The 27,975-nt window shown below is 35.9% G+C and overlaps 1 protein-coding gene across 2 annotated transcripts; it reads right to left on the reverse strand.

The window, feature by feature from the left end:
- Window positions 1–1,156: 1,156 nt before the first annotated feature.
- MYOT (myotilin) lies at window positions 1,157–27,718 on the reverse strand. 2 transcript variants are annotated; one of them, XM_087429755.1, is made up of 16 exons: window positions 27,711–27,718; window positions 27,203–27,320; window positions 26,453–26,515; window positions 24,712–24,853; window positions 23,385–23,408; window positions 22,443–22,562; window positions 22,103–22,346; window positions 13,934–14,500; window positions 9,508–9,682; window positions 8,531–8,635; window positions 6,077–6,126; window positions 5,366–5,498; window positions 3,848–4,055; window positions 2,121–2,286; window positions 1,554–1,687; window positions 1,157–1,329 (listed from the first exon to the last, which is right to left on the reverse strand). In XM_087429755.1, the coding sequence occupies exons 1-16, from the start codon at window positions 27,716–27,718 to the stop codon at window positions 1,157–1,159; spliced, it is 2,430 nt and encodes an 809-aa protein (XP_087285881.1). The 2 variants fall into 2 exon arrangements, with proteins under 2 accessions (XP_087285881.1, XP_004420213.1); XM_004420156.3 differs by lacking the exons at window positions 22,103–22,346; window positions 22,443–22,562; window positions 23,385–23,408; ... (2 more) ...; window positions 27,203–27,320; window positions 27,711–27,718 and having other exon boundaries at window positions 6,077–6,123; window positions 13,934–14,289.
- Between the last annotated feature and the right edge of the window lie 257 nt (window positions 27,719–27,975).

Here is a 27,975-nt window from a genome sequence, read left to right on the forward strand (position 1 = left end):
TAAAAAAGCCACTTTTGTTATTTCCCTGAAAGAGATGTAGAGTCATGTTGATAAATGCTGTTTTATGTACAGATAAAAAGCAAAAACTAGGCCACACAGCAGCGAGGGTCAAAGACTTACCAAAGATAAAAGGAACAGGAGAGGCCTAGCAAAAGGCTGGCAGAGGCCTGAGAAAAAGAAAGGGCTACTGTCCTAGCTTAATAGTTTAATAAAAGAGCTTGCCCTTTTCTGTACTTGGACTCTCAGATGTTCACAAAATTGTGCTTTCTAATGTGATAGGTTGTCTAAACTTAAAATGTAGGAGGAAAAAATATAGGAATACAAATTTACGTTAAATATAAGAATTAAACAGATGACTCTACAGACTATTCTTACTCCATTGAGCTCAACAGACTCAAAGATCTTGAAGAATTAGAGACCTGTTTGGTTAAAACAAAATCACAATTTCAGGAGAGATTTCCTCATGATTCAAGTCACTGTGGTCGCCTTTAATGTGCAAACTGTGGAAAGTCTAGCTCAGTTTCAGGAGGGATTGACTGAGCTGTAAGTGAGCTTCACCAAGAAGACACAGTGTTCTAGACTATAATATTGTTGCTCTTTTGGAACTTGTCATTCATAGGTTTTGCTGAGTGTTGTTTACTATATAAAAACCAGAAGTTTTATCTTAAAGATCTAGACTTTTGTGAAGAGGAGACAGTCTGTTTTAAATATTTGAAATTTTATTCTCTTTTGACATAAAACTATGGGGCACTCATAATCTATACCATGTTAGTATTCCTATAAGAGAAAATGAGTAAAACAGTATTTAGAAAGCAGTACGGGTACATCTTATTACAAGCATTAGATATGTTTGATGTGTTTAAAAAGTTGATATTAACTCATAACCTGTAATTGTTAAATGTGTATGATTTAATTGTTAAAATCCCACATTTTAAGATAGTCATCTACAATTACAAACTCATTACCCAGATTTTCTGTAGGCTTCATAAATCAGAGAAGTAAATAGAATGTGCAAGAGTCAAAGGATAAATAATATTAGTTATATTACCTAATTAAAGCCATAATCTGTTAATACAGCTATGGATTTATTTCAAAAATTTAATTGAATGTGTTACTAATAGTGTAGTTGTTGCGTTTTCCATTGTTGGTAAAGTTATTAAAGTTCTTCACTTTCATAGAGTCCAGATTGAGCTGCCAGACGCTGAAATTCTCCTTCAGGATTAAAAGCTTGTTTCACATTCAAACCTTTCCCATTAAGTGCTAAATATTTGCTGAAAGTTGGTCGAACACGTAACTGCTTAGGAGCTGGAAGAGTTTGGTTTGGACGGGCTGAAATAGATCAAATAAAAGTTAATTAAGAAATCCTGTTGTAAACAAAAGGGTTGCACTAGATATTCATTATCAGACAGGAAAAGAAAAAAAATCAAAACTGATTATGTATGGGGAAAATTTCTCAGATTTTATACTGTGCTGGGATTTGTGTTTCTTATTAAATCTTCCTGGTTAAGTTTTTTATAACACTTGACATAACACTTGATAACAATGTGACATACCTGTAACATCTAATCTCGTGTTACATGAGGTTACTCCAGCTTCATTTACTGCAGACACAGTGTACCACCCAGCATCTTTCTTGTTTACATCTTTTATCAGTAAGGTAACTCTTCCAGAGTTATCATGATATAAGCTGAAAAGAAACAGTTAAAAAATTAAAGTATAGGAATTAATTTTCCTGTGAAAGTTTATTTATGATCCCTCTAACATACACAGTCAGACTAATAAGAAAAAAAGAAGCATTTGGAAATTCTGAGGCTGTGTCTAGTCATTGCCAAATAGCTGTTGGTTTTCTTGAATTAAACATCCCCCCCAATCTTGTTTGTATCATCTATTTCCTTGAGCCATCTTTCTTTATTGTTAGTAAAAAGGTAAATCTTACCCTACTTTATGCCATAAATTTCTGATTAGTGGAATCTGGCTTAATGAGGTTTATTATATGTCTATATATGTTTAAAAAACTAGACAAATTGAGATCACAAATGCATGCCATTTATAATGCATTTCAAAGTATAACTGGATTCACCCAAGTAAACTATGGTTAAATCTAGAAATACTTATCCTACCTTATTCGATCAGTGTTGAAATGTACCATTTCATTATTTCTTTTCCAGAAAAGCTTTGGTGGAGGTATAGCTGAGATTTGGCATTCTAGCTTCACTGAGTCTCCCTCAAAAACTTTTTTGCTCTGTGGTTTGTAGATAAACATTGGTGCTCTTCTATGTTCTTTTGCTACATATTAATAAAAAAATTCAAGTATTTGAAATATTATAAAAAAGATTAAGTCAAACCAAAGTACTATGAAATTTGTATGTTGATATAAAAGTTTTTAAAAGTACTAACAACAGGATTGGAAGCTTTATATTTTAGCTTTAGTTAAAATAATATACAATATTATTGTATTATTATACCATTTAGAGTTCTAAAACAGTAATGTAATGATGCATTGAATTTATAATCATATTTTATTCAAAGAATTTAAGTCATATTCTCATTTGTCATCTCATCTATAGGGAGGCAGCATGAGTGGTGGAAAGAGTACCAGACAACTTGGTTTCAAATTCTCTATTTGCCCCATCAGCCATGCCAAATGGGAAAAAATTTATTTAGTTTCTCTGAGGCTCAGTTTTACCTATTGTAAAATAATACGCAAGCAATAGTTACTGCTTTGCCTACCACACAAAATTATTGTGAGGATCAATAGAGATAATGAATGAAGAAGTACTTTGTAAACTTAAAATAATATATAAATGTCAGTAATTATTATGTCTTTATTTTTCTTCAAATACCTGAGGGAAAAGGGGAAATGATACTGTAATACTATAACCCTAGCTTTTCTGAAGGAGAAATGAGGAGATTGGACAGATGCCTGCCAATGTCTCTTTCAGCTCTAACATTATAGTATTTCTGGAGCTAATGGCACAAAAAGGATTTGCCCAAAGCTTAATCACTTGAATTTTTTTTTTTTAATTTCCAGATCACTAGTTTTTCCCTTAGACTGAGGCCCTTTATTATATCGTAGAATAATCTTAAAGATTTTTCATTGATCTGGGTAGAATACAAACTCAAGAAAATTGTCCATCCTTTAACTTGATCAAGCTTTTATATAATAAACAGTGAATTATAGCACAGTATTTCTTATGCAATATACCGTGGCTTAAACCATTGCAAATGTGATGTATTTAATGCAGTTAAATTGTAGTATTTTTAAAACAGGACATGAGTTTTATGAGAACCGCCTTACTAGAGACAAATTTGAGACCTGAGTTTTGCCATACCTGTTTTCTAAAGCAAGTAGGCATATTTTTGTTGTCATAATTAGAGACTAGTTTCCTAGTAAAGAGAACAAAGTGTAAGGCTAAAAGTTGACGTTTACTCTTCAGTTTTAAACAATGCATGATTATGACAATTCTGTAAAAATATGAGTCAGGTTGATTATTTTAGACTGTAGACCAGAGAAAATGATTAGAATTGTTCATTTTAAGACGCTTTAGTTACATCTAGAAATGCTTATACTGCCTTATTTGGTCTGTCTGAAATTGTACCATTTCTTTATTCCCTTTCCAGAAAAGCTTTGATGGTAGATCTGTCATTCTAGTTTCACTGAGTTTCCCTCAACAACACCGTCCCCCCACCTCCCACCATGGCTTTTTGATAAAAATTGGCGTTCTAGTGGGTTGTATAGTGTAGACGTTAACCTTAAATATGAAGTCCTCTGGGGTTTTCTTTTTTAACACTTTCTTTATTAATGCATGATTTTAAGGAACTCCCCAGGATCTCTTTGAATGCTTACCCAGGACATCCAGCTGCACAGTAAAGGTGGCTTCTCCTGCTCTATTCTTGGCAACACATGCATAAGCTCCTGCATCTGAAGCTCTGACCACTTCAAAGATGAGTGAATGAAAACCCTTCTCAGACACTATCATTTTGTGAAAATCATCTGATTGAACTGGTCTTCCGTTTAGATACCATGACACATCAGGAGCTGGCAGTCCGCTCACCTAGAAATGGAAACACAAGGAGATGACAGAATTTTAAAGATTTTATTTATTTATTTTTTCCCCCAAAGCCCCAGCAGATAGTTGTATGTCATAGCTGCACATCCTTCTAGTTGCTGTATGTGGGACGCGGCCTCAGCATGGCCGGAGAAGCGGTGCATCGGTGCACGCCCGGGATCCGAACCCGGGCCGCCAGCAGCGGAGCACGTGCACTTAACCGCTAAGCCACCGGGCCGGCCCCAGAATTTTAAATAATAGCATCACTGGAACCCATTTGTCCATTTATGAATTTTAACAATTCCTGTATGTGAGTGTGTTTGTGATTGAAAATGCAAAGCAAGAGCTTAAAAAAGATATTTGCTTTCAATACTTTTTACTAAAACCCTCGAAATTAAATAAACCCCTGAAATTAAAACCCTTGAAATTAATATAATATTTTCAGACTATCTCAAACCACATCTAGCTCTTTCATATGCAACCTCAGGCTCTTTAAGGTCTGTTAATTACTTATATAATTAATATTTTTATATATAATTAATATTTAGAACATTGATTTATGTTATATTGGTCTCCACAAGGAATATGGAAGTCATATGGCTCTTCTGGCTAATGGTGACTGCAGATGAAGTTCCAGAGGCACATATATGTGAGGCTTGCTGATCTAATGAATAACCTTTCCGAAACAGTGTTCTTGAGCTGTAGTTCTGGGGTATAAATGGCAGTTTAAGTGTTTTTATATAAGCCTTAGCTATTAAATCCATACACTGACTTTCATTCATAAGGAATCTGGGAAAACATTTTATAAGAAAAAGTTCTCCAAAATGATGGTAATAAAAATGTAGGCCTTTCTAAAAAGTTATTCTAGCCTGAAGCACTCTTCTAGGGCAAGAGAAAGCAGGGTTGCTTGAATTTCTTATTGGAGAAGAATTAAAGAGGCATTCTACTTTAGAAATCCTATTATAATAGCTTCACTTATAGAGTATGTGTTAGGTAGTAGGCACTATTGTGAGTACCTTATACGTAATTACTCAGTTAATCCTCAAACAACTTTATGAGGTAGGTACATTTGTTATTCCCATTTTACAGATGTAACAAAGGCACAGGATAAGTGACTTGTCTGAGGCTACACAGCTGGAAAGTGGCAGAGCCAGGATTCAAATCCAGTAAGCTTGGCTCCAGAATTTATGTTCTTATCCCCTATACATACTGCTTCTCAAGCTGTGCAGCAAGCTATGAAGAGGAAGACGACATTTTTCAAAACTTAGTATTCCCGTTGTTAATTTTCCTCCAATATTTTTGAACTCTTCTCTTACTTTGAAGTCCATTCTGCAGAATCTTCCTTCTTCAATTGACATGTTTTCTGGCACGTGAATGAAACGAGGCGGGTAAAATTTCTCCTGGATCGCGTCCTCATCATTCACACCTCCTCTTGAAGATGATCTGCTTCTACAAAACAATTTTAATAATCACAATGCAGAAAAATTGTCATTGCTCTTCCTTTCACACAGATATAGATTTAGCCATCAAATTTGAAGCCCCAGAGTCTGTTTGATCTGATAATGGAGTAACAATGCAGAGAGGCTATGTTTAGTTGTGGTATATTTGAAATATTAGAAATGGTAGCAATTTAGAAACATCTGGCACAAATTATACATCTTTGTTTCCTTTTTACAGTGCAATGAATTGGTGAAGAAACTGATTAAAATGCAGAGTACCCCATGGACGATTCTTATCATGTGCAAAGATTGTATAGTTGGAATTGGGTTTCGATTGTCATGAGAAAGTTGTTTAACATGGAAACATGGTCCTGGCTTATTTGACCAAAACATTTTAAAAACTTCCTCTGAGATAGTTCTGATAATTAGCAGATAAAAATTTTAATCATCGTCTCGGACATTAGAAAATTCACATTGTTTTTTATAAAAGGTATGTGGGAGGCTTGAGGGCTTTAGAAATAGTACACTTTTAAGCTGAAAACATTCTAGGTAGCAAAATATATGTCTTTAAAATTAAAAAATGTTTACCTCACTTGTGACGTAGGACCTTGCAGTCGTGCATGTTCTGAATTGTGCTGCTTGAATTTAAAACAAAATGATAATGTTAACATGCAATTGTTAGCTTGAAATGAAGCAGACTTAAGTAGTTGTAGTTGAAAAGAACATTTCTATGTTGTCTGTATTTGTACAGTCATGGTTAGTTCTGTATATTTAGCTTTTAAGAACTTAAAATATAGTGCACTAACCTTCTAATACTCCAGCAAGAAATCCCCAGAATTAATAAGACTATTCAACAGGTATGATTTATGAAAATTAAGTAGACTTTGGATTGATGGTGGTTCATTTTTCAGGTGACTATTTTACAACAAAGGATGAGGTGTCCCCCTTGTGTATTTGAAATGGGAGCACATAGTACAGATTGTCCTTTAGTAAAACAGGAATAGACATGAAGTCACTTGTGTTGGCAGTAGATAGAGGGTATTATGCCTACTGCTCAAAAGTGGCACCAACAGCAGTAAACACATGTTAGACGGGAAAATACTTCTCTTTTTAGCTCGTGGCACAAAATCCTGATGCACACCAGGAAAAGGCTTTGAAAAACAACATTAATTACTTCCTGCTTAATAAGAGTATATTTAATTTAAGCAAACATCTTTTAGGAGTTATATCTAAGCACCAGAAAATTATTTCTATTTGAGAATAAAATCAGGAATTGATTAAAATTATCATAGAATTAATTGATGAAATATTTAGTGCCTATTTTGTGTATTTCACTGTGCTTGGCTTAGTGGAAGATACAAAGGAGTGGAAAATATAGTCACTACCCCACATATCTGAAAAACATGTGTATAGCAACACAGCAAATCAGTACAAATACTTTATTTTGGAATGAATATATTTAATGTATTTTGTCATTTTAAAACAAAATTCTACAACTCTGTAACAATTTTTGGCTAGCTTTAGGGTTCTCTAAGCAAAATGTCAAAACAATTCAGTGACCAAACAAATCAACTAACTTTTTGGTAAAAAATAAAAATAATCCAGTTAAACTCAAAATACCCAAATGAAGTTTTTGACTTTTTCCTATAGTGGTTTCATATATATATATGTATATATGAATATATATATGATTCGTATATATATATTCGTATATATATTCATATTCACAGATATGATATTTCCATTATACATAGTTTGATGACATTTTGTATTATTTAAGTAGAATATTTGAAGTATACAAAAAAATGTAAGATTTTTTTTTTCTGATTTCATAATGATATGTTTTGCTGCTATCTCTTTTCCTGGTACCGTGACCTTCATTTTAAAGTTTTTAAAGAATGAATGAGAAAAACAATACATCCTTGCCCTCGAAATCATATACTGTGAATTTATAAGATAAACCATCATCAATATAACGTTGTTTTGAGTTATTTCTACTAATAAAAATAGATTTGTGGCCTATTCTTGCTGTAATCTCCTGTACCAAGTCCAGAGCCCAGCACACAGTAGGTGCTCCATATAAATTAGTTGAACGAATGAATGTGTGAACTGTGCAGTTGCCAAAAAGAGATTTAATTTCTGTTTTCAGTTTCTAGTTACTTGCTCTGTTAGACCCTGCTCCATCCCTTAGTAGGTCTAGTCGCATTTAACCGAAACAAAAATCTTGTTTTCAGCTTTCTATACTTAGAAGCTTGGAATTCTTGAGTGCCCAGTTTTCTCCCTTTGGCTCTCAGTTTCTTGTGGACTTTGTGGGAGGGAATGAGAAGTAACTATGGAAGGAAGACAGAAAGAGCAATAACAGTTCAATCTGCCTCTCCAACTGTACATTTCTCTTCAGGGTTAGGTTTACTTTTTAAAATGAAGTTGGTCTGGCACAAGCCTGTGGGATCTTTACTTTTTACCCTCCATAAAGTTAATCCCTGTGGAAAGGATGCTTTTGTTAGTCTCGGAGCCATTACTCATGAGGGTTTTGTTGTTGTTGTTTGCTTGTTTTGTTTTGTTTTTATTAAGAAGCATTTTTGAATACAAGAACATGACAAAAGAAATTGGATGGCTCATTAGTACCACGAGTATATTTTAAAACATTGAAATGATAAACAGCTTGTGAAAAAAGATTGTAATTATTTTGGTTTAGTTTTAACTTCTGTCTTGTTAAAGATTTACAACTTATAAATTCTCTGTCCATGTAGGCATTGTAGAAAGAGTCCTAGGTCTAAGTGACCCCCTAATTGTCCAGTTGAAAAGTGACACCATTAACCTTCTGGTGTTTTGACTTTGTAACATTTCATATGCAGATATTAGAACCATCAGAAAATGGGGTAAAATTTAAAATTATATATATATATTGTGGTTCATCATGGCCGACGGAGCATGGAAGTGATTGACTTTTGCTTCAAATGCTGTTTATAAGCATTTAGAAAAGCAGACATTTAAAAATCATTTAAAAAGTGCTCCAGTTAGATAAAGATTATTTTAATTTACCTGTGGTGAATTTTGTGCCTCACTGTCATTTTGAGCTTGAAACACAGCAGCTGCATTCTGTGGTCCTAGCAATCTACGAGCCATCTTCTCCTCATATGTTAACCGCTTTAAAGAAAGAAGTCATTAAGGAGATTGTAATGAGATTTAATAGGAGTTGTTTGTATAGCTTTACCTTAAAACCACCAAGAATTATACCAAAGATGTATAGTTCTGTCTATTGAATTGTAAATAGATACTCTGTTTTGAAAAAGCATTTTATTTCATTTACAGCATTTTCCTTACATTCTAGTGCCACTTCTCTCATCTGTAATATTCATTTCTGTTTTCTTTTTGCTCCTAGGAAAGGCAGGCATAATCACCCTTAAATAAGGTTCTTTCCAAGGAGTAAAGGAAAGTTTTTCATTTCCTCCTTATTCTGTAAGTTCCCATTGGCTCTGTCTTCGAATATAGTACTGCATGTCCTCATATTCAGAAATAATTTTTATTAAATGAACAGTGAATATTTGACTTACTAACTTCTGGTTGAAAGCAGTGCAACTGGTATGTTAAATTTGGATTAAAAGCATATAGTACTGTTTCAAAGATAAGTGACTAATACAATGTGCACAGTAAGAATTACATAATAAGAATTATGGCTATTTATCCATCAATAATATATACCAAAGTACACGAAGAAGTCAGGTTGACAGTATTTCCTATTAGTTATTTGGTCATCAGGCATATTTTACAAGAGGGTAATGCTTAAAACAGAAAATTTTCATTAAATCATTCAGATTGATTTTTCATTTGCTTCATTCTTTTACTACTGAAAAGCAAGAGGTGATTTCATGCAGAGAAATAATGGAATAGGACCCAAATATTCCCCTCTTTTTAGATAATCCTATCCCTTACTGATTGTGAAACAGAAAGAACTTTTTTTATGAGATTAGATTTTATAGTTTAATTGGCTTTTTGTACAAAGTAGAAACCTTGCTCACTTGATTTCCGTTATGAAGAAGGCTATCTTTGCATTTTAGCTTTCTCTCCAAATCTTGAATCAGAGCTTCTTTTGATCCTTGGATTTCATGGTCAGGAGTCCTTGGTGTGGGCTTAGTATTTACAGGTTGGGATGGCTTAGCATTTACAGGTTGGCCAACTGAGGGTTGTTGATAGCTTTAAAAAGAAAAAATATTGAAAAAAAAGATCTTAAAGATGTGGTATCTGAAATAGAATTGGCCTCATTTTGTCAGTCACCTTTAGATAGGTTGAATTTACCACTTAATACTATTAGTGTTATTAAAAACACCAATTGCCCTAATAATAGTCAAGAAGGATTTTATAATAATGATTACTAGCTTCTTTTTTATTGGCAAATGAAAATTAAGTGGCGAGAGGAATAGTTCAGATTAGACATAAGGAGGATGTCCTTCCTTGAAGATAGTCCCTAAAGAAGTGAGAGTAAGTAGAGTTACTGGCAGCTTGAGAGCTCTTCCAATCTTACAATTGAATTTAATGTTTGATTTATGAGTGGATATTAAGCAGCGGTGTGCTAGAGCTGACTCATGTGGGCTCAAGAGAGCTGATTTTTAGCATCTTTTCTCTGCTCCCTGTGATCTCATGTTAATAGTTTGAAATTGGTGGTGGTAAGTGTATCTACACCAGGGAAATTGGTCGATACCACTAATCATGGCTCCTTCCTCCAGAGCTGATTGTTAAACATTTACCAGCATAACCAGTGGTATTTAGTGAATATTCTATTGCTTTGAATAAAGTCTACATTTTACATAGTCTCTGGCTTTCCTATTAATTTCCAATTCCTATTAATTTCATATTCTAGAAAATCCAAGTATGGCACTATGTAAGAAATAGCTTCTACAGTAATGACAGTTTCTTCAACATTGCTAAAGTGATTTTTAGAGAAAGAAAGGGATGATTAGAGGAGGAAGGAGAAAGAAATGTAAACTGAAAAAAAGGGGGTTTGAAAAAAAGCAAATTTGAATAGCAGTTGAAGAGTTTGGTTTAATCCTTATTTCAAGTTTCAATCCTAAATTTTCTTCTAGGATGTTCTTCTCCTCCTGGAGTTCCCCTGTTGATTTTGATAGAGGGCAGGGGTGGTATTTAGGGAGTCTTCTATTGTTAGATCTGTAGACAGCTCACACTTTTCGCAGTGCTTTGTTCAGATTTCACCTACTTTATTCATTTATGAATAAATTCATTCATTATGAATAAAGCTGCAGGTGCTAGCTTATATTATTTAATGTGGGAAAACTGGCCTCAGTGAATATTTTACCACTATCGTAATAAACGTTCTCCAGTAATCCAAATGAGGCAACCTTAGTCTGTTCTCTGACGTGTTGCTGTTCAAATATTCTCAAGGATCATTAAAAGAACTTGTAAGCTAAGTGGAAATGTGTCTCCTCTGAGTGGAGCTAGAGTTTTAATTTTTGCAGGCTTTGGGGACTTGGTTAGTAATCTCTAGATTGTAAATATACTGAAGAAAAAATGTCTTATTACTCACCAATGTAGCATTTATATCCACTAACACAAAGCCTGGTTATAGGTGATACTCACTGTCAGTTGAATGAATGGATATTTTCCACTGTACATATTCAAGATGCTCTGTATTGAATGTTGATGATGCACATTTCCCCTCCTTACATTTCAGAGCTTCAGGGTTGTTTATATTAATTCTCAACTAAAGTCTGATTTGCTAGTTAAGTAAATAGCCACACCAAGTGTTTAAATAGTGAGGTTTTTTTTTTTTCCTTTTGTTATAAGATTGTATTCTCATGTCAAAGTGGTAAAATTCCTTTGGTCTTATAGATCTCCTATTTCTCTAACTGTGAAGTTATAATAACCTAATTTTTTTTTACTGCTAGCCTACCATTTTTATAAAAGTCACACATGTTTGTTAAAGTGAATTAGCATTAAATAATTCTGTTTTCAGACTGTCATAATACAATGTAATATATCTGAGAAATCCTGAAGGATTATCAAAACGAAGCCTGGGAATCACTGATGTATATGTAACTTCAGTCACTTTATTCATTGAATATCCCCATCATTGCCAGTTTAGATGGCTTAAGTGCTAGGACTTGATAGTGCTCATATTTATAAACTGATATTATACTTGCACACTGCTTTATAAGTCTTCTTTTCCTATCATTAATCACCCAAATCCTGGGGCCAGCCTGGTGGCGCAAGCGGTTAAGTGCGCACGTTCCGCTGCGGCGGCCCAGGGTTCGCCGGTTCGGATCCCGGGTGCGCACCGACGCACCGCTTGTTAAGCCATGCTGTGGCGGCGTCCCATATAAAGTAGAGGAAGATGGGCATGGATGTTAGCCCAGGGCCAGTCTTCCTCAGCAAAAAAAAAGGGGAGGATTGGCATTGGATGTTAGCTCAGGGCTGGTCCTCCTCACAAAAAAAAAAAAAAAAAATCACCCAAATCCTTAATTTTGTTACAGATCATAAAACTGAATCACTGAGCAGGTAAGATAAACTTGCTGAATGTTACACAGCAAGCTTTTTGAAAAGAATAATTAGAATTAAAGAGTTCTCCTCAATTTCCAGTCTATGGTTTGATCAACTGAATAAAACATTTGCTTCAGGGTTTCCTACTGATGAAAAGCTAAATAAAGCTTTCAAACTTCTCTAGGTCAGAATTCAAGGGATTATTTTAGAAGACAGGGCAAACTTAAGCCCATCATAACAATGAGGGAGTTGTGCACAAATGTTCAAAGGGCCAGAGCTTTCCACCCTGTGCAGTTGGACACTGAATGAGTATCAAGTGGCTTTGGGAAGATTAAAAGAGTTATCTATGGTTGCTGAAAATGGAACAGCTAAAGCTAGATCTTTGATCTCTAGTTTGGGGACCTCCTATCCTTTATTTCTTATCCTCTCCATTTTTGCCTTTCTTCCTCTTTTCCCAATTCTGTGCACAGAGCTAGGTACGTGGTTGAGGCTCAGTAGTATTTATTCGATGGCTTTCTTTTCTGGGCAGGAATTTGGAATAAGATTGAAAGATTTTACTAAGGAAAATATTATAGTCAGAAAAGGTTATTTTAGATTTAAAAATGCTCATATAGAAAATTTAGAAATAATTGAAAGCTAAATGGAAAAAGATCATCTGGGTAAAATGTAACCAAGAAAAATCTATAATGTGTGATAATGAGTATAATGGGAATTTGGAAGGGAAGAGAAAGAGAGAGCTCTTAATTCTTGAAGGCATCTTTTAAAAATAGGTCAAACCTATGAGGATGCTATTTTTGTAGGTCAAAAATAATTGACTATCAGCCATTTCAAATGGTTCAACCTAGTATCTATAGGATTCTGACAAATGTTTTTGGCTTTCCTGGTTTTTAGTTTTAAAAATATTGAAAAGGTTTCTTTGCAAGTCGAATGGCTGTAGTCAGTTCGAGTAGGTTTCCCGAGTTGTCACCAACAATATGAGTCTCTAGAAAAACTAGCCTCTAGAGAAGACTGAGAGAAATTAACAAGAATTTCAGCAAATCTGTTGATAAGACTGCAACAAACAAAACATATTCCATCAGACAATTTTTCAGATGCCTCTGATTTAATTCTCTGATGTTCTAGCCAGCCAAGGAATAGGAAAACCGATAGCCCTAAGTTTGCATAAGGACAAAGTATTCAGTTCATGTGTTAAAAAAAGCACAACCACTATGTCCTTCTTCATATCAGGTTCTCCTAGGACAGTTTTAGGGCTGTGGAAATAGTACATGCTTGCATAAGGCTGCCGGTATTCTTCCCTGTATTTCCATCAGCCCAACCAATTTGAACAAGGTGTGATTTTAATTACCCAAGGAAACCTTACAGTCATAGCCTTTATCTATTCAAATCTTCTTCTGGTCATAGTAGGGAAAATTCAAAAACTTTAGTGTCTGAATCCCAGATTTTCTTTTTAGCGAAGTGGATATTCAGGATCAGAGGGGAAAATGGATAGGAAGAAAAGGCTAAGACTGAGGAGAAACTTAATAGCCTCTACATATGTGAGAGGAAATCCTAGCTGAAGAAGAGCAGACAGGTGTTCTTCATCTCAACTGAGCCCAGAACCAGAGCAATTAAATTTACAGCATGAGGAACTTAGAACTGGGGGAATAGTTCATTATTCTTGGGTATGTTAGAAATCTTTTTTTCCAGATGGAATATAATAGGTAAGTAATTGTCTCGCATAATAGGTGATTTGGGTCCAGCTCAGCCTGGACACTGGAGAATGGGTCAGATGACCTCTTACTGCCAGTACCCTGGTTCAAAGTGTTCTAGGAGAGTTACGGAATAAGACCTTGAGCTTACGTTGCCTTTTTAGATAGTGAAGAATGAACTACAGCATACCTCCCACACTCCTCAGATACAAGCTCACTGTATATGCAGTATATATCCATATATATTTTTTAAAAACTCACTTACTTGGAGTCCACAGTGGAAGAGATTTTACTGCTACTGTAATCAGGCTGTGATGGTAATATGGAGCTGAGGAAGCTGGCTGGGGACTGGTTATAGGTGGCTGTAACCCTTTGGCCTGGATTGGAGCCAGCAAGCTGCTGCGAAGAAGTAGGGAAAGCAGAGGAGGACATGGTGATGTGAGAGCTCACTGTTGAGGAGGCAGAAAATCTTTGCTCTGTGCAGTGGCGGGGCTGGATGATAATGGAAGACTGTTTGGTCTGGCTAGAGTAGCTGGAGGTTTCCGGTCCAGGAGGCTGCAGTCTGGAGCCACATGGGTTTTGGGGTTGGATGAAGTGCTTTGGACGTTCGTAATTAAACATGCTTAGCTGGTATACAGAAGAGGAAGGCAATTTATTACTATAATGATTTGCTCCTGGAGGGGTGGGGTCCTGAATTTGGGGCTGCAAGCCTGGAATTACAGAAGGTTGCAAGGAATCGGAAGCAACCTTGGTCTGCCCCTCCTTGTTGAGATCCTGGGAATACTGTGCTCCTGGGTTTGATGGAGTGGCCTTCTCTTGAAGAATATTGTTCCTTCAAAAGGAGAAAATGATTCAGTTACAATATTTGTGTAAAAAGCAGTACTCTTTGTTTAACATCTTTAGGAGCATGTGTACTTTTTTTTGATCTTATGTGCTTTCAAGGTCACCTGAAGGTGGAACTTTCCTGGCGTATAGACTTCCCTTTCCTTTATTTCTGTCTTTGCACAAATGACTTTTCCCCTAAGAATATGAAAAAAGTATTCATTAGTGTTTTTTTTGCCTCTGGGTGATTCTTAAAGCATGCCCAGGGGCTTCAAGATGTAGGAGCACAAAGTTTGAGTTTGCCAAGTGGTTATTGATGAAAAGAAATTCTATGATGTTGCTCAATGTGAGAATTTTATGGTCTCATGATTAACTTTTGCCCAGAGGCTACAGTTTCATTAACCACAGAGATTTAACGCTTTAAAAATATTGACAGTTAAATATATAACACGTCAGCTTTCATTCAGTCCAAATTCTTCCCATTGCTCATCAAAACCGATGAACAGCTCTTTTGATACACCAGTTAATTCACGTCCTGGTGGTCTGTGATGAATGACGTCTAGGTAAATCAAGGGGAGCAATATGCTTCTTTTGTAAAGAACCTTACTTTAATGTTCATATTTACTCTTTCACCCGTTCACAATTTCACGAAGTAGAGTGAACATCCATAATTCACTGTTGTCAACTTTGAGTGGATTTTTTTTTACCTTAAAATTCACTGCCTCTTTTTCTCCCCTTGATTCCAAATTGACCATAGTACCAAACTAGATGGTAATTAAGGAGGGTATGATGTGTGTGTGTCTCTTTGTGTGTACGTAATGTATGTTACTGACTGCATTCCAGAGCCATTTGTAAATTTTTTCTGTTATTTTTAGATTATACTATCTAGTTATTGGTCTTGATGTTCTTTTAATTATTTAGTTTTAATTTTTATTATTTTTACCTTTTTAATATATATTTAGACTAATTTTAAAATTGTTTTAGCTCTTCTCTTACTTTTTCTTTTGCAACGGCAAACAGGATGTACAGAAGGTAGTAAGGCAACTATGAAGCTAGCCTGTACCTTACCAAGAAAAGGTGAGTGCTATTTTTCTTACTTAGCTCTGCATTGGTGCTCCTGATTTCCTGCAGTAGATTCCCATTTTTCCTTAGATGAATCATTTGCTACTAAAATCAACCTTGAAGGATTTTATTTGCCTCTGATTTCTTCCAAGAGTATGGTAAATCTAAGCAGGACTATATATAGACATTACGTACAAAGACTAGCCCCACAAATTGTTGTAGTGTTGATTTCATCTTTATTCAAAATACATTTAGTTTGTTTCACATAGTAGAAACCAACACTGAGATAAGGATGAATGAGACTTTTAACTGATAAAAGTAACCAAATTGTTTGTCATCATTGAAACAAAGTCTTATAATTATTTAATTTCCTGTCTTGAACAAAGTATCATTTTTAATGAAAATTTTCCAGACCAAACAACTTCAACCTAAGGTTGTGCATGTAGTTTAGAGTTAAATTAAAACTAGAAGTTTTAGGAAAGAACAAAAATACAACTAAACAGTCAAGAGAAAGATTCTATTGAAAAAGAACACTTAAAAAGTAATATATTCCTTAATTTCAAGTTTATAAACACAAGTACTTTCAATTAGAATGTATTTTAGTAGTTAACTATATTAAGCCTTTAAATTGTTTGGAGAAAACATCCTGAAGGAGGTTTTAATTAGATTTTCTCAAAAAAAGACTCTCCTTCAAGGCAAGTAGTCTTGTAGTTACGGGTTTGTTCATTCCACTGCAGAATCAAATCCAGAAATCCAGAGTTTGGTTCCTAAATTTCTTTCTGGGCAGGCATATTATTCAGATTCATTTCAAATAGCAAGGAATAAACTATAACAGCCAGTGGATATTTTCCCAAAAGTTCCCTATTTTTCTTTACATATATTTTTAGAATGTTAGCTATCTTGTACATTTTGGTATTGGCTTACATAGTTAACAATTACTGTTATTTTTTAAAGCTCAATTAAAAATATGTTCTTTCAAAAGTTTTGTTTTATTCATGTCTCCACAAAATTTTATACAGATGTTGATACAGGTAACTCTGAAAGGGTTTTCTTCATGTTTGTAGTTACTGTTCAACAATTCAATTCTATAATAGATTCTATTACATAACAGTATCATTTTATTCCAAGTAATATTAAATAAATTTCAAAGATCTTATAAGTAAAATACTTTTCAGTCTCCTATTTTAAATATCTTAAAAATTTTTTCTATCTCTAATATAGCACAGACTTGCATAAAAACTGTTTAAGGATATTTTGAAGCTGTAGGACATTACCACAATTACAGTAAGATCAAGTGTCCATCTTCAAGGAAAAATGATGATTTAAAAATAATGACACACAACTGTCTTTCCTTTTACCCTTTCTATAATGCCTTCCAGTTTCAGTGGAATGAATAAGTCACTTTCTCTTCAAATCTTTGCATAATATGTTGTGGCTTTCAAACTTTTTATCTGAAGATCACCTTTGTACACACTTCTCTGATTTGGGCAAAAAAAACCAAAAACAAAACCCCAAACTGTAGCAGGAATAAAGAAGGGACTTACCCGTAGTTCCAGAGGGTGCCAGTTGGGTTTAACCCACTATTGAAGAGAAGGAAGAGGCATCCCCTTCCCTCACGGACTAATCTAGTGGCTCTGTGCTTAGTAATATAGCACAGCTGACTTTTATCAGCTGCCAAACAGTGACATCTGATGTGCTTGCCTGCTCATCTACCTATGCTGGCATGTCAAAGTAAGAGTCCACAATCTAAACAATATCTCAGATGTCTTAGTGATATTTAAGGAGTGGTATTACATGAGCTTCTCTTGCAGGCCTCTTTATTTTAGATACGAATTTTGACTATGAGCTTTAGCAAGCTCATGTAGGGGAAGAACAATGAATTGGGAAATGGGAAAAAGTATAAAGAAAACTCAGTTTTGTGGGGGCTTTGAATTTTCCCTGCTGAAGAAAGAAAGACTAAAAGGGAAATAGTGTTCTAGGGCTGGCGTTCTATCTAGTAAGACTTCTCCAGAAATAAGACTGGTGATGGATAGGCTCCAAATTGATTTGTATTGGATAGTGGTTCATGTGAAGGCTTTTTTTTTTCTTTCTCCAAATGGGAGTGAGGGTGGAGCAGGGTTCAAGCAGTTTGTTTCAAGAGAGGGGGTGTGGTCTGGGCAGAGGCAGGAGAGCAGGCTGATGGTAACTGTTACTGGGAAGATGGGGAGGTAGAAAAACATGACTTTTTTTAAGGAAGTTTTCTGAATCTGTATGGCATGTGCCTCCTTGACCTTGTACTTTTATTCTAAAAGAGTTTTGAAACACTTAAGAAACTATCAAACAAATAAGCAATCTATACAAGTAGGGCTCTGTACTGTCAACTCTCTTTCCTTCATCTCCCTTACTCCTAACAGTTACACAGTTTTCTTTCTGTTTTCACCAAGGAGACCATCTTGGCGTTTAGGTTTCCATTTTTATGCAGGAGTGTAAATCAACACAGAGGAAGAAACCTTCAAATCATCAAAAGAGGTGGTGGAGAGGAGTAGGTGGCATGAGGATCAGGCCAATAGAGTGGAATTATCCCCATTTAGTGGCTTCAGTTTTGGTATGGTTAAATTGTTTAAAGCATATTTATTCCCCTCCCTGAGGGATACTCCAGTCTTGATTTAATTACAATGTACATTAGGGTCCAACAAATAGATATTTGAGTACATATGAGCCATATAAAATTCTTCACAGCTGACCATGTAGTTGTACCTTCCTTTGGGGTTCAGAGAAAGTTTGATAATCACCGCCTGGGCATGCAGCCATTATTTAGTAGAAAAAGCATACTAGACTTGATGAGTAGGTGTTTGCCTACACAGTCTTATTTCAGGAATGTCCCAAAATATTTCTCCACATCTGCTCACTGATATTTCAGATTCCATTAATAAGGACAAAGCCTTTCAATCCAGATTAGAGAGACTTAAAATGTAAATGCAAGTGACATAATACAAATAATAAGAATAGCCAGCACGTATAGCATTTACTGTGAGTAAGGCACTATTCTAAGCACTTTAAATGTGGTATATGTGACTGATATATGGTTTGTCCCGAGAACAGGGTTTGATTAGAGCAAGGAAGAGGAGATCCTAGAATTGAAGTGTCTCAGTACCTAAAAGTTTGAGATATATCCTGCCAGCCAAGTAGGGAAGATGCCCAGGACAAACTGTTAAATCCTCAGTTTTGCCTATGGCAGGTTCTAACCATCCCATAGTTGAGGAAGAACGTTAGTTTCATTTACTCTTTATCCTTTAGCCATTGCCTCTTCTTCTCCCTAGGCCTTTGTAAGACGTAACATGGGTTACAGTGTGGTAGCTCCATGGTACATCTAGGCTAAGGTTCTTGCTACAATAAAGGGATCAAGAGATGATTTAGGAAAGGTAAGTAGGTCCTCTTTTATGACACCATTATCAGAAGTTAAGGGTCTAGGGGCTGGCCCAGTGGCATAGTGGTTAAGTTTGCACATTCTGCTTTGGTGGCCTGGGGTGTGCTGGTTTGGATCCTGGGCATGCACCTACTCATCACTCATCAAGCCATGATGAGGCAGCATCCCATATAGAAGAGCTACAACTCTACAACTATGCTACACAACTATGAACTGGGGCTTTGGGGAGAAAAAAGTAAAAAAGAGGAAGATTGGCAATAGATGTTAGCACAAGGCCAATCTTCCTCGAAAAAAAAAAAAAAACAGAAGTTAAGGGTCTGTATTTAATAATCTATTATGAATCTATTTTTCTACTTTTTAATGTTTGGTTTGCTTTTTTGAATGGTGTTTTTTATGTTTCCTCACAAATATGGCTGTTTGAATGGTTTAATTGCTAATTTGAGAAAAATCATCCTAAAACTGAAGGAATCATTAAGATGTCAGGTGGGTGAACCACATTCCAACCTGCCCCCAAAGATAACTTTTTCCATTCTCTAAATTATCAGTAAGGACCTCTGGTAAATCATTGTAATGCCTCACAAAGTATAGGTAATTTCCTGCTATCTTACTGAAACATTTTCTGCTGCATGTTAAGGGAATTCCTTCTTGTCCCACCATCAGTGGAAGGGTAGCTATTTAACTGTCTCTCATTTATTTCTTCTTCATATATAGCCCTTGTTGTTTTTTAAAATGTAAAGTATTTATATTATTGTAAAAATTGTGCTGTGAGCTTCTTCTAAAGTCAGAGGTCAGATGTGTGTGATGAAGCTAATTTCTGCTATATCAACTGAGAAGGAACATGTCACATTGAGGATGAAAGAACTGAAGAGTGAAGAATGTTTTATTTATTTTTAAGTTATGCATAATTCACTGTGATTACTGAAGTTCTGTATAGACATATAGCGAAAGGGAATCCCACTGTAGCATTTGTAACTTGAAATATCCATTCTAGCACTTGACTCAATCTTAAATTCTTCTCAGATAACGGAATAATAATGGGCACACCACTGGGTTGGGAGCCAAACAGAAAAAATTATAACATTTATTTGATTAATGTTCTACAACTTTCTGGACACATTAACTTTTTTATTATCTATTTTGGAGACCTGAGTGTAAATGCCCACTGTACCACATACTTGTTGTGTAGCCTTAGGCAAATTGCTTACACTCTCTGTGCTGTAATAATTAACTGAAAAACAAAGATAGTATCTGTTTTACCAACCTGAATCAGAGGGTTACTGAGAGACTGGAATGAAATAGGAAATCATACAACAAACTATTATATGGCATAATACGTCTCCTCAACAATGTTAAATTTTTTTTCTGGGGGAAGGACTGTTTATTACTTATTTTTCTTGCCTAGGACAATGTAGCTTATAGTAGTATTACCCAATAATTTTCCCCACAGATGATTTTATTAATGAAAAAGATAGTAATCTCCTATGAAAGATACTATATTATAAATTCAAGGTCTTTTTAAGTCCTAAAGGCTCACTGCTAAACACAGGTACTCATGGAGAAAAGTTTTAGATATCAGTATTAGCCATCTTCCCAAGGCAAGTCTAGCACAGAAACTGACAAACACACAGAATGTGCTTAATATGTAAATGTTTGTTGAATAAATTGCAATCTTATCTGTTGTCCCACACAACCATTCTTCCTGGACCCCATGAAGAATCGTTATTTTTAGGGGTAGCTACTGCCCAGCAATTAGAGCTCCCAGAAGCTAAAGAGGTTCCTGGAGACCAACTGAGAAATTAGTCATAGGCTCTTACTGGGGGTATACTTATCCTGATAAAAAAACAATCCAGTGAAGTAATAGCTACTATTAATTGAATTCCTGCTGTGTACTTCACATACATCTGTTAGTCTCCAAGTCCAAACTCTTTCCCTCACTGTCTTCATTGCAAGAAACACTTGGAGAAGTACCTATGCCAAGCTCATGGAAGCATGAGGAACCAGCCCTCAACAATATGAGCCAATCGTCTACAATTTTAGTTGTTTGCAGAATGAGGAACTTTACGTAGATGACCTCTGATTCCTTCCATCTCTAACGTGATATATTTCTCTCACTTAATAGACCCAACACTGCTTCAGAAATCTCTTCTTAAAAGAGATTCTAATATCTTTATTTTGTAATTAACAGAGGCTACATTTAGTTGTACTTGATAAGTGGTCAAGAATACTGATTTATTACGTTTTATTAAAGGTGTTAAACCTAAATTTAACCTAAAGGTAACTTTAGGCTGGTACAATATTTAGGGGACTATGTTAGAGATTAACACAAAAAATTTTAAATGACTTTTTTTTTTGTGTGTGTGAAGAAGATCAGCCCTGAGCTAACATAAATGCCAATCCTCCTCTTTTTGCTGAGGAGGACTGGCCCTGAGCTAACATCCGTGCCCATCCTCCTCTACTTTATATGGGACACCACCACAGCACGGCCTGACAAGCTGTGTGTCGGTGTGTGCCAGGGATCCAAACCTGGGCCGCCAGCAGCGGAGCGCGTGCACTTAACCACTACGCCACGGGGCCAGGCCCTTATATGACTTTTAAGTATCAGTTTTAGGTTGTTCTTTAATCAATATTTTGGTTTGAGGTTTGTGTTTGGGGGATGGGTATGGTGGTGGATTGTGTTCTTTTAAACATAGCCTGGTTGACAAATTCACTTACTGTATTATCTTTCCATTTTTATATTTGTCCTCTAAATGCAAGGACAATTCTGTCTGTATTCTAAGACCAACCATGAAGAAACCTGTATCACAAAATGTTTTGTATATATATATTGAGATAGGACCCTGAATTCTATTTTGGAAAAAGATTCCACTTCTTTAAAAACTTGTGCCATTTCAGCATTGTTGATTTTTTTTTTTTTTTTTAGTAAGTCTCTGTAACAAACCCTTAAATGTGGGTCTAGGCACATGACTTATTATTTCAGCCATGGTGAAATGCATGATGGAGGGCAAAGGGGAAATGACAGAGTTAAAGTGACTCATCTCAGAATGCAAGCTCTCTGAGGGTAGGAGCTTTGTCGTGTTCACTGTTCTATCTACAGAACCAAGAATGTTTGTTGAATGGGAGAATGTTAGGTCTGTCTGCCCTTACCATTGTGGTTGTAGCCCAGAGGAATTTTCACTGAAGGTGTAGACATCCTCCTTTGGAACCTGGATCTCACGTTCGGTGTGACTGGCTGATTCAGGATTGGTTGGCAGAAGGTTTATTGGGGTATTGTCTGGACTTTTGTCCTTTGTGTAGCTGTCACTTCTCCAAGGAAAGGAAGCCAGTTTTGGAAAAAATTTCCTCATGGGTAACTTTGGAGAACTCCCTGATTTCTCCACTTCTTTTCCTTCTGAAAAATATAATTAGTCATCAGTTCACATGGAAACAGAATCTTCCTTTTGGCTCAGCATTGAATTGGAGCAGGGAGATCCTGAAGAGTAATTACCTGGGGAAACAAAGAGTCTTGCTGTGGAGACTGCAGTCCCAGCCTCATTTTCTGCAGTGCACCTAAATTCCCCAGAGTCTTTAGGAAATGCTTCTGTGATAATCAAGGTACAGACTTCCTCTGGAAAGGGAAGAGATTCAACTTGACTCAAGTATTTGGATGCCCAAAATTAACAAACAGAGAGTGTGGGAGGATGTCAGGGAGAGTAGGTACTAGGAATAAATAGAGTATTCCTGAGATTAAAAAAAAAATCCATCTGATTAGATTTTTTGTCTTTGAGTGGGCTCATGAAGATAATCTTAAAAATAAAACCTAAAACGATCCCAGCATAGTCCCTGTCACCTGCCTCTCAGACACATCTGTTTTCTCTACTAGACTGTGAGTTCCTTGAAGGCAGGGATTAGACTTTATTCCTTGACTTTTAGATTTCTGTAGGTTTAGTGCTTAGCATAAAGGTCCTATAGAAGGATTTTCTGAACAGACCTAAAAATTATCATTGCCTGGTAATTAGACCTAATGTTAGTACAGTGATGGCCGTTGTGTGATGGGCACCACATCTACTTCTTGAACAGTCAACAGTTTGGATGTTTGATGTCAGGATACCTCTTTACCGCCTCTGTGTATAGTTCATAAGTCACAAATACTATGCCAAGTGAAAATAGAGGAAGAATGCATGCTCTATGAGGGCAGGGACCTCCTCAGTGCCAAGAAGGGAACCTGGCCATAATCTGTCCTCAGTAAGTATATGTTGAGTGAATGAATAGATGAATAAATACACTGATAAACCTGTTATCTTGCTTTTTCTGTTGTGTCAGGTCAAGAATTGGCATAGGTTAGCCTTAGAACTGCTCATGAAGGCAAAAGTGATTTAGGAGACAAAGTCTTTTGATGCTAATTTTGATTTAATCATTTATTATCAAGATGTTGAAAAATTGTGCTTACCAGGAATGGATGATAAACAAGCTTCTGAAAAATAAAACAAGAGAGTAGAGAGAGAATTTAAATAATAACAATTAATTTAGTTGGGAGAAGAGGCCATATGTATGTGAGAAAAACTTGAAGCAAATACAAGGTTGACTATAATCTGGAGTCATATCATAAATTCTGTAGAAACTCAGGAAAGGTGCATAATGGAATGAACACTTGGCAGGGTGCTAGAGGAACTGTATTTTAGTCGTGTTGTTGTACTACTAAATTGCTCTGTGACTTTGTGAAAATTACTTTACTTCCCTGGCCCTTTAGTCCTTCATCTCTAACATGAAGTTAAGACCAGCAAATATTTCTTCTCTGAATGTGAACCATTGCTGAAACACTAATCCTGAGGTGGCCCCTTTCTCCTGAGAAAATTCTTTTCTTTTAGTCTCTCTAATTCAAATGAAGTTGAATTTTACATTATAAAAATACTGTAGTATTACTGTAGAAAAAACACAAAAAGTTAATAATAGTTTTCTCTGGGTGGTGAGACTATGAATAATTTTAAATTTCTTCTTCATGTTATTATATATTTTCTAGATTTATTATAATAAATTTGTATTACTTTAGTTTCAGAAAATGCAGTAAATGTTATTTTGAAAAGAAACACCATATTGTGTAATAGAGATGTTTCTTCCTAAATGTGATGTGCAAATGTTCAGTTGTTTTGAATTAATATTTAAATAAACGTATATTCTTGGTGGAAGAACTATCTTGGGCTTGAACTGTGGCTGCAGCATGTACTAGCTTTGTGACCTTGGGCAAGGCATTTAGCATTTCTGATTTCAGTTTTCTTGCTTATAAAATAGAGGTAGTAAAACATACCCCAAAATGTTGATGTGAGAATTAAATGAGAAATTGTTTATAAAGTATACACTATGTTTAGCATGAGGTAGATCATCATACCTGTTACACTTCCGTAAATCAATTCAATATTTAGAAAGTTATGCATCAGTTTTCATTTGTTTTACTCTTTCAAAAATATGTCTATTTTCACGTTTTTTCTTGTTTGTATGCCAATAACTCATTAGGGCGATAGTTAAGATTAATTTATGAAAATAAACCATTATGAAAATAGACAGCTATTAAAACTATTGTTTCATCAAAACAAAATAGCTATCTTTGCTTTTTTGTTTTTTTTTTTTGTTTTTTTAGGAATTGTTTGGATTTGAAATGACAATTGTTTAACAATAGAAATCACTGAGCCTGTAACAAATCAGCTATTAAACTTTAAAACATGAATTAGATTTCAAGGTTAATTGGCATAAAAAACAAATTGAAAAGCTAATCATGATACTTTTCCTCAGAATCCGGAAGTCATCTGAGTCTGCTATCTGCTCTTTCTCTCTGTACCAGTGAACTTGAACTGTGGCTGTGGCCTGGACTCGGCATTCAAACACGACAAATTGACCTCTGGTTGTAGAGATGTCTTGAAGATGCTGAAGAACAAACAGAGAATTCACAGAATGGAAGAAACTGTTTCACCGTACAATGATTTGGGATGCCAATTGCAGTAAGTGTGCAGGCTTTTTTATCATAATTATTGATAACGGACTGTACCTTAATCAAAACAAGGAGCTGCTGGGCCTTCTTTTGTGCTTTATAGTGTGCTCTACAGCCAGGTGTTAAGTTATTTTTATCTTAACTTCACAGAGTTGTGTTTAATGAGAAAGTTGTTGTTCACTTCCCCAAGAGCCATTTTTCAAAATAGAAAACAGGTGAGTTGAAAAGTCTTCACTTTGTTGTATTAGATTATTTTGTTGAGTACATACCTAGTCACAGATTTAGTCTTTATTATTGGTCACAGTAGCATGGGCATATTGTAATTTGTTAAGGGCTCTGAATCATGACTTAGAGGACTTGGGCCAAAATCGCAGTGCTGTTCCTAGCTGGTTGAAGCTGATCATAGGACATGGAAAAGACTCTTAACGTCTATGGAACTCGGGTTCTTTATCTGTGAAATAGGGCTAGCAAAATGCTCAGCCTACTTTGAGGTTTCAAGGCTTGTTTCAGATAAATAATCTGAAAACTTTCTTTAAAGAATAAAGAGTTATATTGATATATAAAAAATGTTTGTTAACAGTAGCTAGTTTAGTCTCAAAATGCGTAAATGAATGGGTGGCAATTGTGGTAAATTTCCCCCTTAAATTCTGACCCCTCCCCCGCCCCCGGGTCCTCTAGAATCTAGAATTACATTTCAGATTATAACTTGGCCCTGAGACCAGGGAGGGAGTGTCTGAGATTCTTCTATCACGTGAGACCTAGTTGAGACATAATGACCAGCAGTCCAGCCCTTGAGGCCAGGGCTGCATATCACAGGGAAGGAATGCAGCAGGAGAGGAGATCTGTGAAAATAACAGATATATGTGCCTGATAATGTCTGCTGAAAACAAGCTTCCAGAATCAATAGTAGCGTTCCTTACTCTTAATGACATTGTTTCCTATGTCTTGCATCCTGTATCTGGTACGGATTAAGTCCCTGCCCTGCTTCTCATACCTTGAACTAGCAATGGGCAGTGGTTCCAGTTCTGTCAGGTTTAGAAACTGGGGGACAGAGATCCCAGAGAAGGCTTCAGCGTTAGTTTGGTTTGACCTTGGTGATTGAATCCTGCTATTTCCAGTGAATGATAGAGGAGCCTTCTCTATCCTGATGTCTGACTGTGACCCAAGCAGGAAATAGATATTGCTTTGCTCATTGACTTCTTCAGAAAGGCTTCTTGTAGCTAGTTAGGAGAATCTGATGAAACTTGAGGTCAGGCAGAGGGTAGTCTGCCTGGAGAGGACAGTCTAAACATTGTCCTCCAGAGCTGGAAGATTGACACAGAGCAAAAGGCTAAAGAGCACAGGATAAACCATGAGTTGCTCTGTGACATTGAACAATAATTTTACCCTTTTGGGGCCTCAGTTTTCTCGTATATAAGATAATAATAATCTCAGAGATCCTTTCTAGTTTCCTCTTTCCTTCTTCTTACCCCTTGGATAATGTCTACAATTTATCTATAACATTCAGACTCCATCATGCAGTATGGGTACGTTACCTTGGTAAACACAGGGGCTGCAATACATGTGGATCCTGACAGGCTGCTACAGGGACTCTGCATCTGATTAAGAAATAGAAGAGACATTATCATCCATATTGTCACGGCCCTAAAATCTAGGTGCATGGTGGCTATGAACTAACTGGATCAGTTTTAGCTGCTACCAACCACACCCTAAGTTTCCTTTTTGAAAAGGATGATGCTTTTAATTTTAATGTCATTTTGGACGTCTGCTCCACTGCCACCCTTTTTTCTCTTACCTTCCACATTCCATCAGCTGAGATGGTGAACTACAACACTGGGCAGTTACACTTGAGAAATGAGTATTGCCAATTATTTAGAGACTGTGCATTAAAGATTTAAATAACTTCTAAATTTTACTGACTAGATTTTTTTCTCTTCCGTACAGTTGCTCTTGTTGGATCTTTTAGGTTTTTGAAAAAGCATCTCCCCTTTTTTTTTAATTAAAGGGGAATTCATTTCTTGGGTAGTTGGGATACCCTTGTTATGGGTCTGAGCTCCTAGACACCAACTGTCCCTTGTGGTCTGGCACACAGACAAATGGCCAACCCATAGAACTACCATGAAGTTATTTCTGAGACCCATGGATTTCATTCTTGTTCTTTCTGAGGTCATGCAGCTGGAGGCTCTCCTCACATAGACTTTTCAAGAAAGTTGCATTGATTCCTTCTTCTCTGGGCCTGTGTCTCCATTACCGGGACCCCTCAGAAGGCATAAAACTGATCTTACCCTATGGGGGTCAATACACAATGGTTGAACTAAGGTAGAATAACTTGATCTGATGTTGGAGGTTTCGTTAACTGGGGAACTGATGGTCAGAGAAACTCTAGTGGTTTTCTTCTTTATCCTGTGGGGGAAACAAAAACAAACACAATCCAGTGAAAGAAAGATTAGAGGCAACTTGGATAGAAATGCCTTACTGTACACATTTGAATGTATCACATTTTTTACCTATAATCCTTATTTTTCTCTTGATTTGCGTAATAATTTCAGTTTTTTTTCTTTTTGAACAATTATTAGTGGATTATGGATCCTAATAGTTTCACTTTAAATTTCCTTTGTCTCAGTTGGATAATCATTGGGCTGTTACTCAACACTTAAATTGTCCAGAAGAAATAAAGCAAATAGCCACTTCAAAATTTGTCTGGGAAGTTTTAGGTTTGGTTATTTTTTAAGTGGAATTCCTCCTATATTCATATGCAACAGATGCACATTCACATACATATTCTGTACTTACTCTGACATTTTTGTAGCATATTCCAAGCACAATCCTGGAGAGAAAACTTTTTCTTACTTCCTTGGGTACCTACAAGGAAGAGAAAAAAGAAATTCTGTCTAAATCTCATTAGAAATTTAGTTCAAGTAATTTTAGTAAAATTTAGTTCAAGCGTACTGTATTTACAGTAGGACCAGCACGTTAGTTAGTTACAGACCGCGGGTCAATCCAGAACATCTGAATTCTTGACTAAGGATGAAACTGCTTTAATATTCTCAGTTTAAAA

The sequence above is a fragment of the Ceratotherium simum genome, chromosome 4 (assembly GCF_057802395.1).
Source record: "Ceratotherium simum simum isolate JZ-2026a chromosome 4, ASM5780239v1, whole genome shotgun sequence".
In the NCBI taxonomy this organism is placed as follows: domain Eukaryota; kingdom Metazoa; phylum Chordata; class Mammalia; order Perissodactyla; family Rhinocerotidae; genus Ceratotherium; species Ceratotherium simum.

Excerpts from the sequence above, each read along its gene's own strand:
- MYOT (XM_087429755.1), bottom strand. Across the intron at positions 24,854-26,452 it reads CAGCCCCTGTGTTTACCAAG|CATCTTCAAGACATCTCTAC; the intron begins GTAACGTACCCA and ends TTTGTTCTTCAG. Across the intron at positions 9,683-13,933 it reads TCTTCCACTGTGGACTCCAA|CTATCAACAACCCTCAGTTG; the intron begins GTAAGTGAGTTT and ends TTCTTTTTAAAG.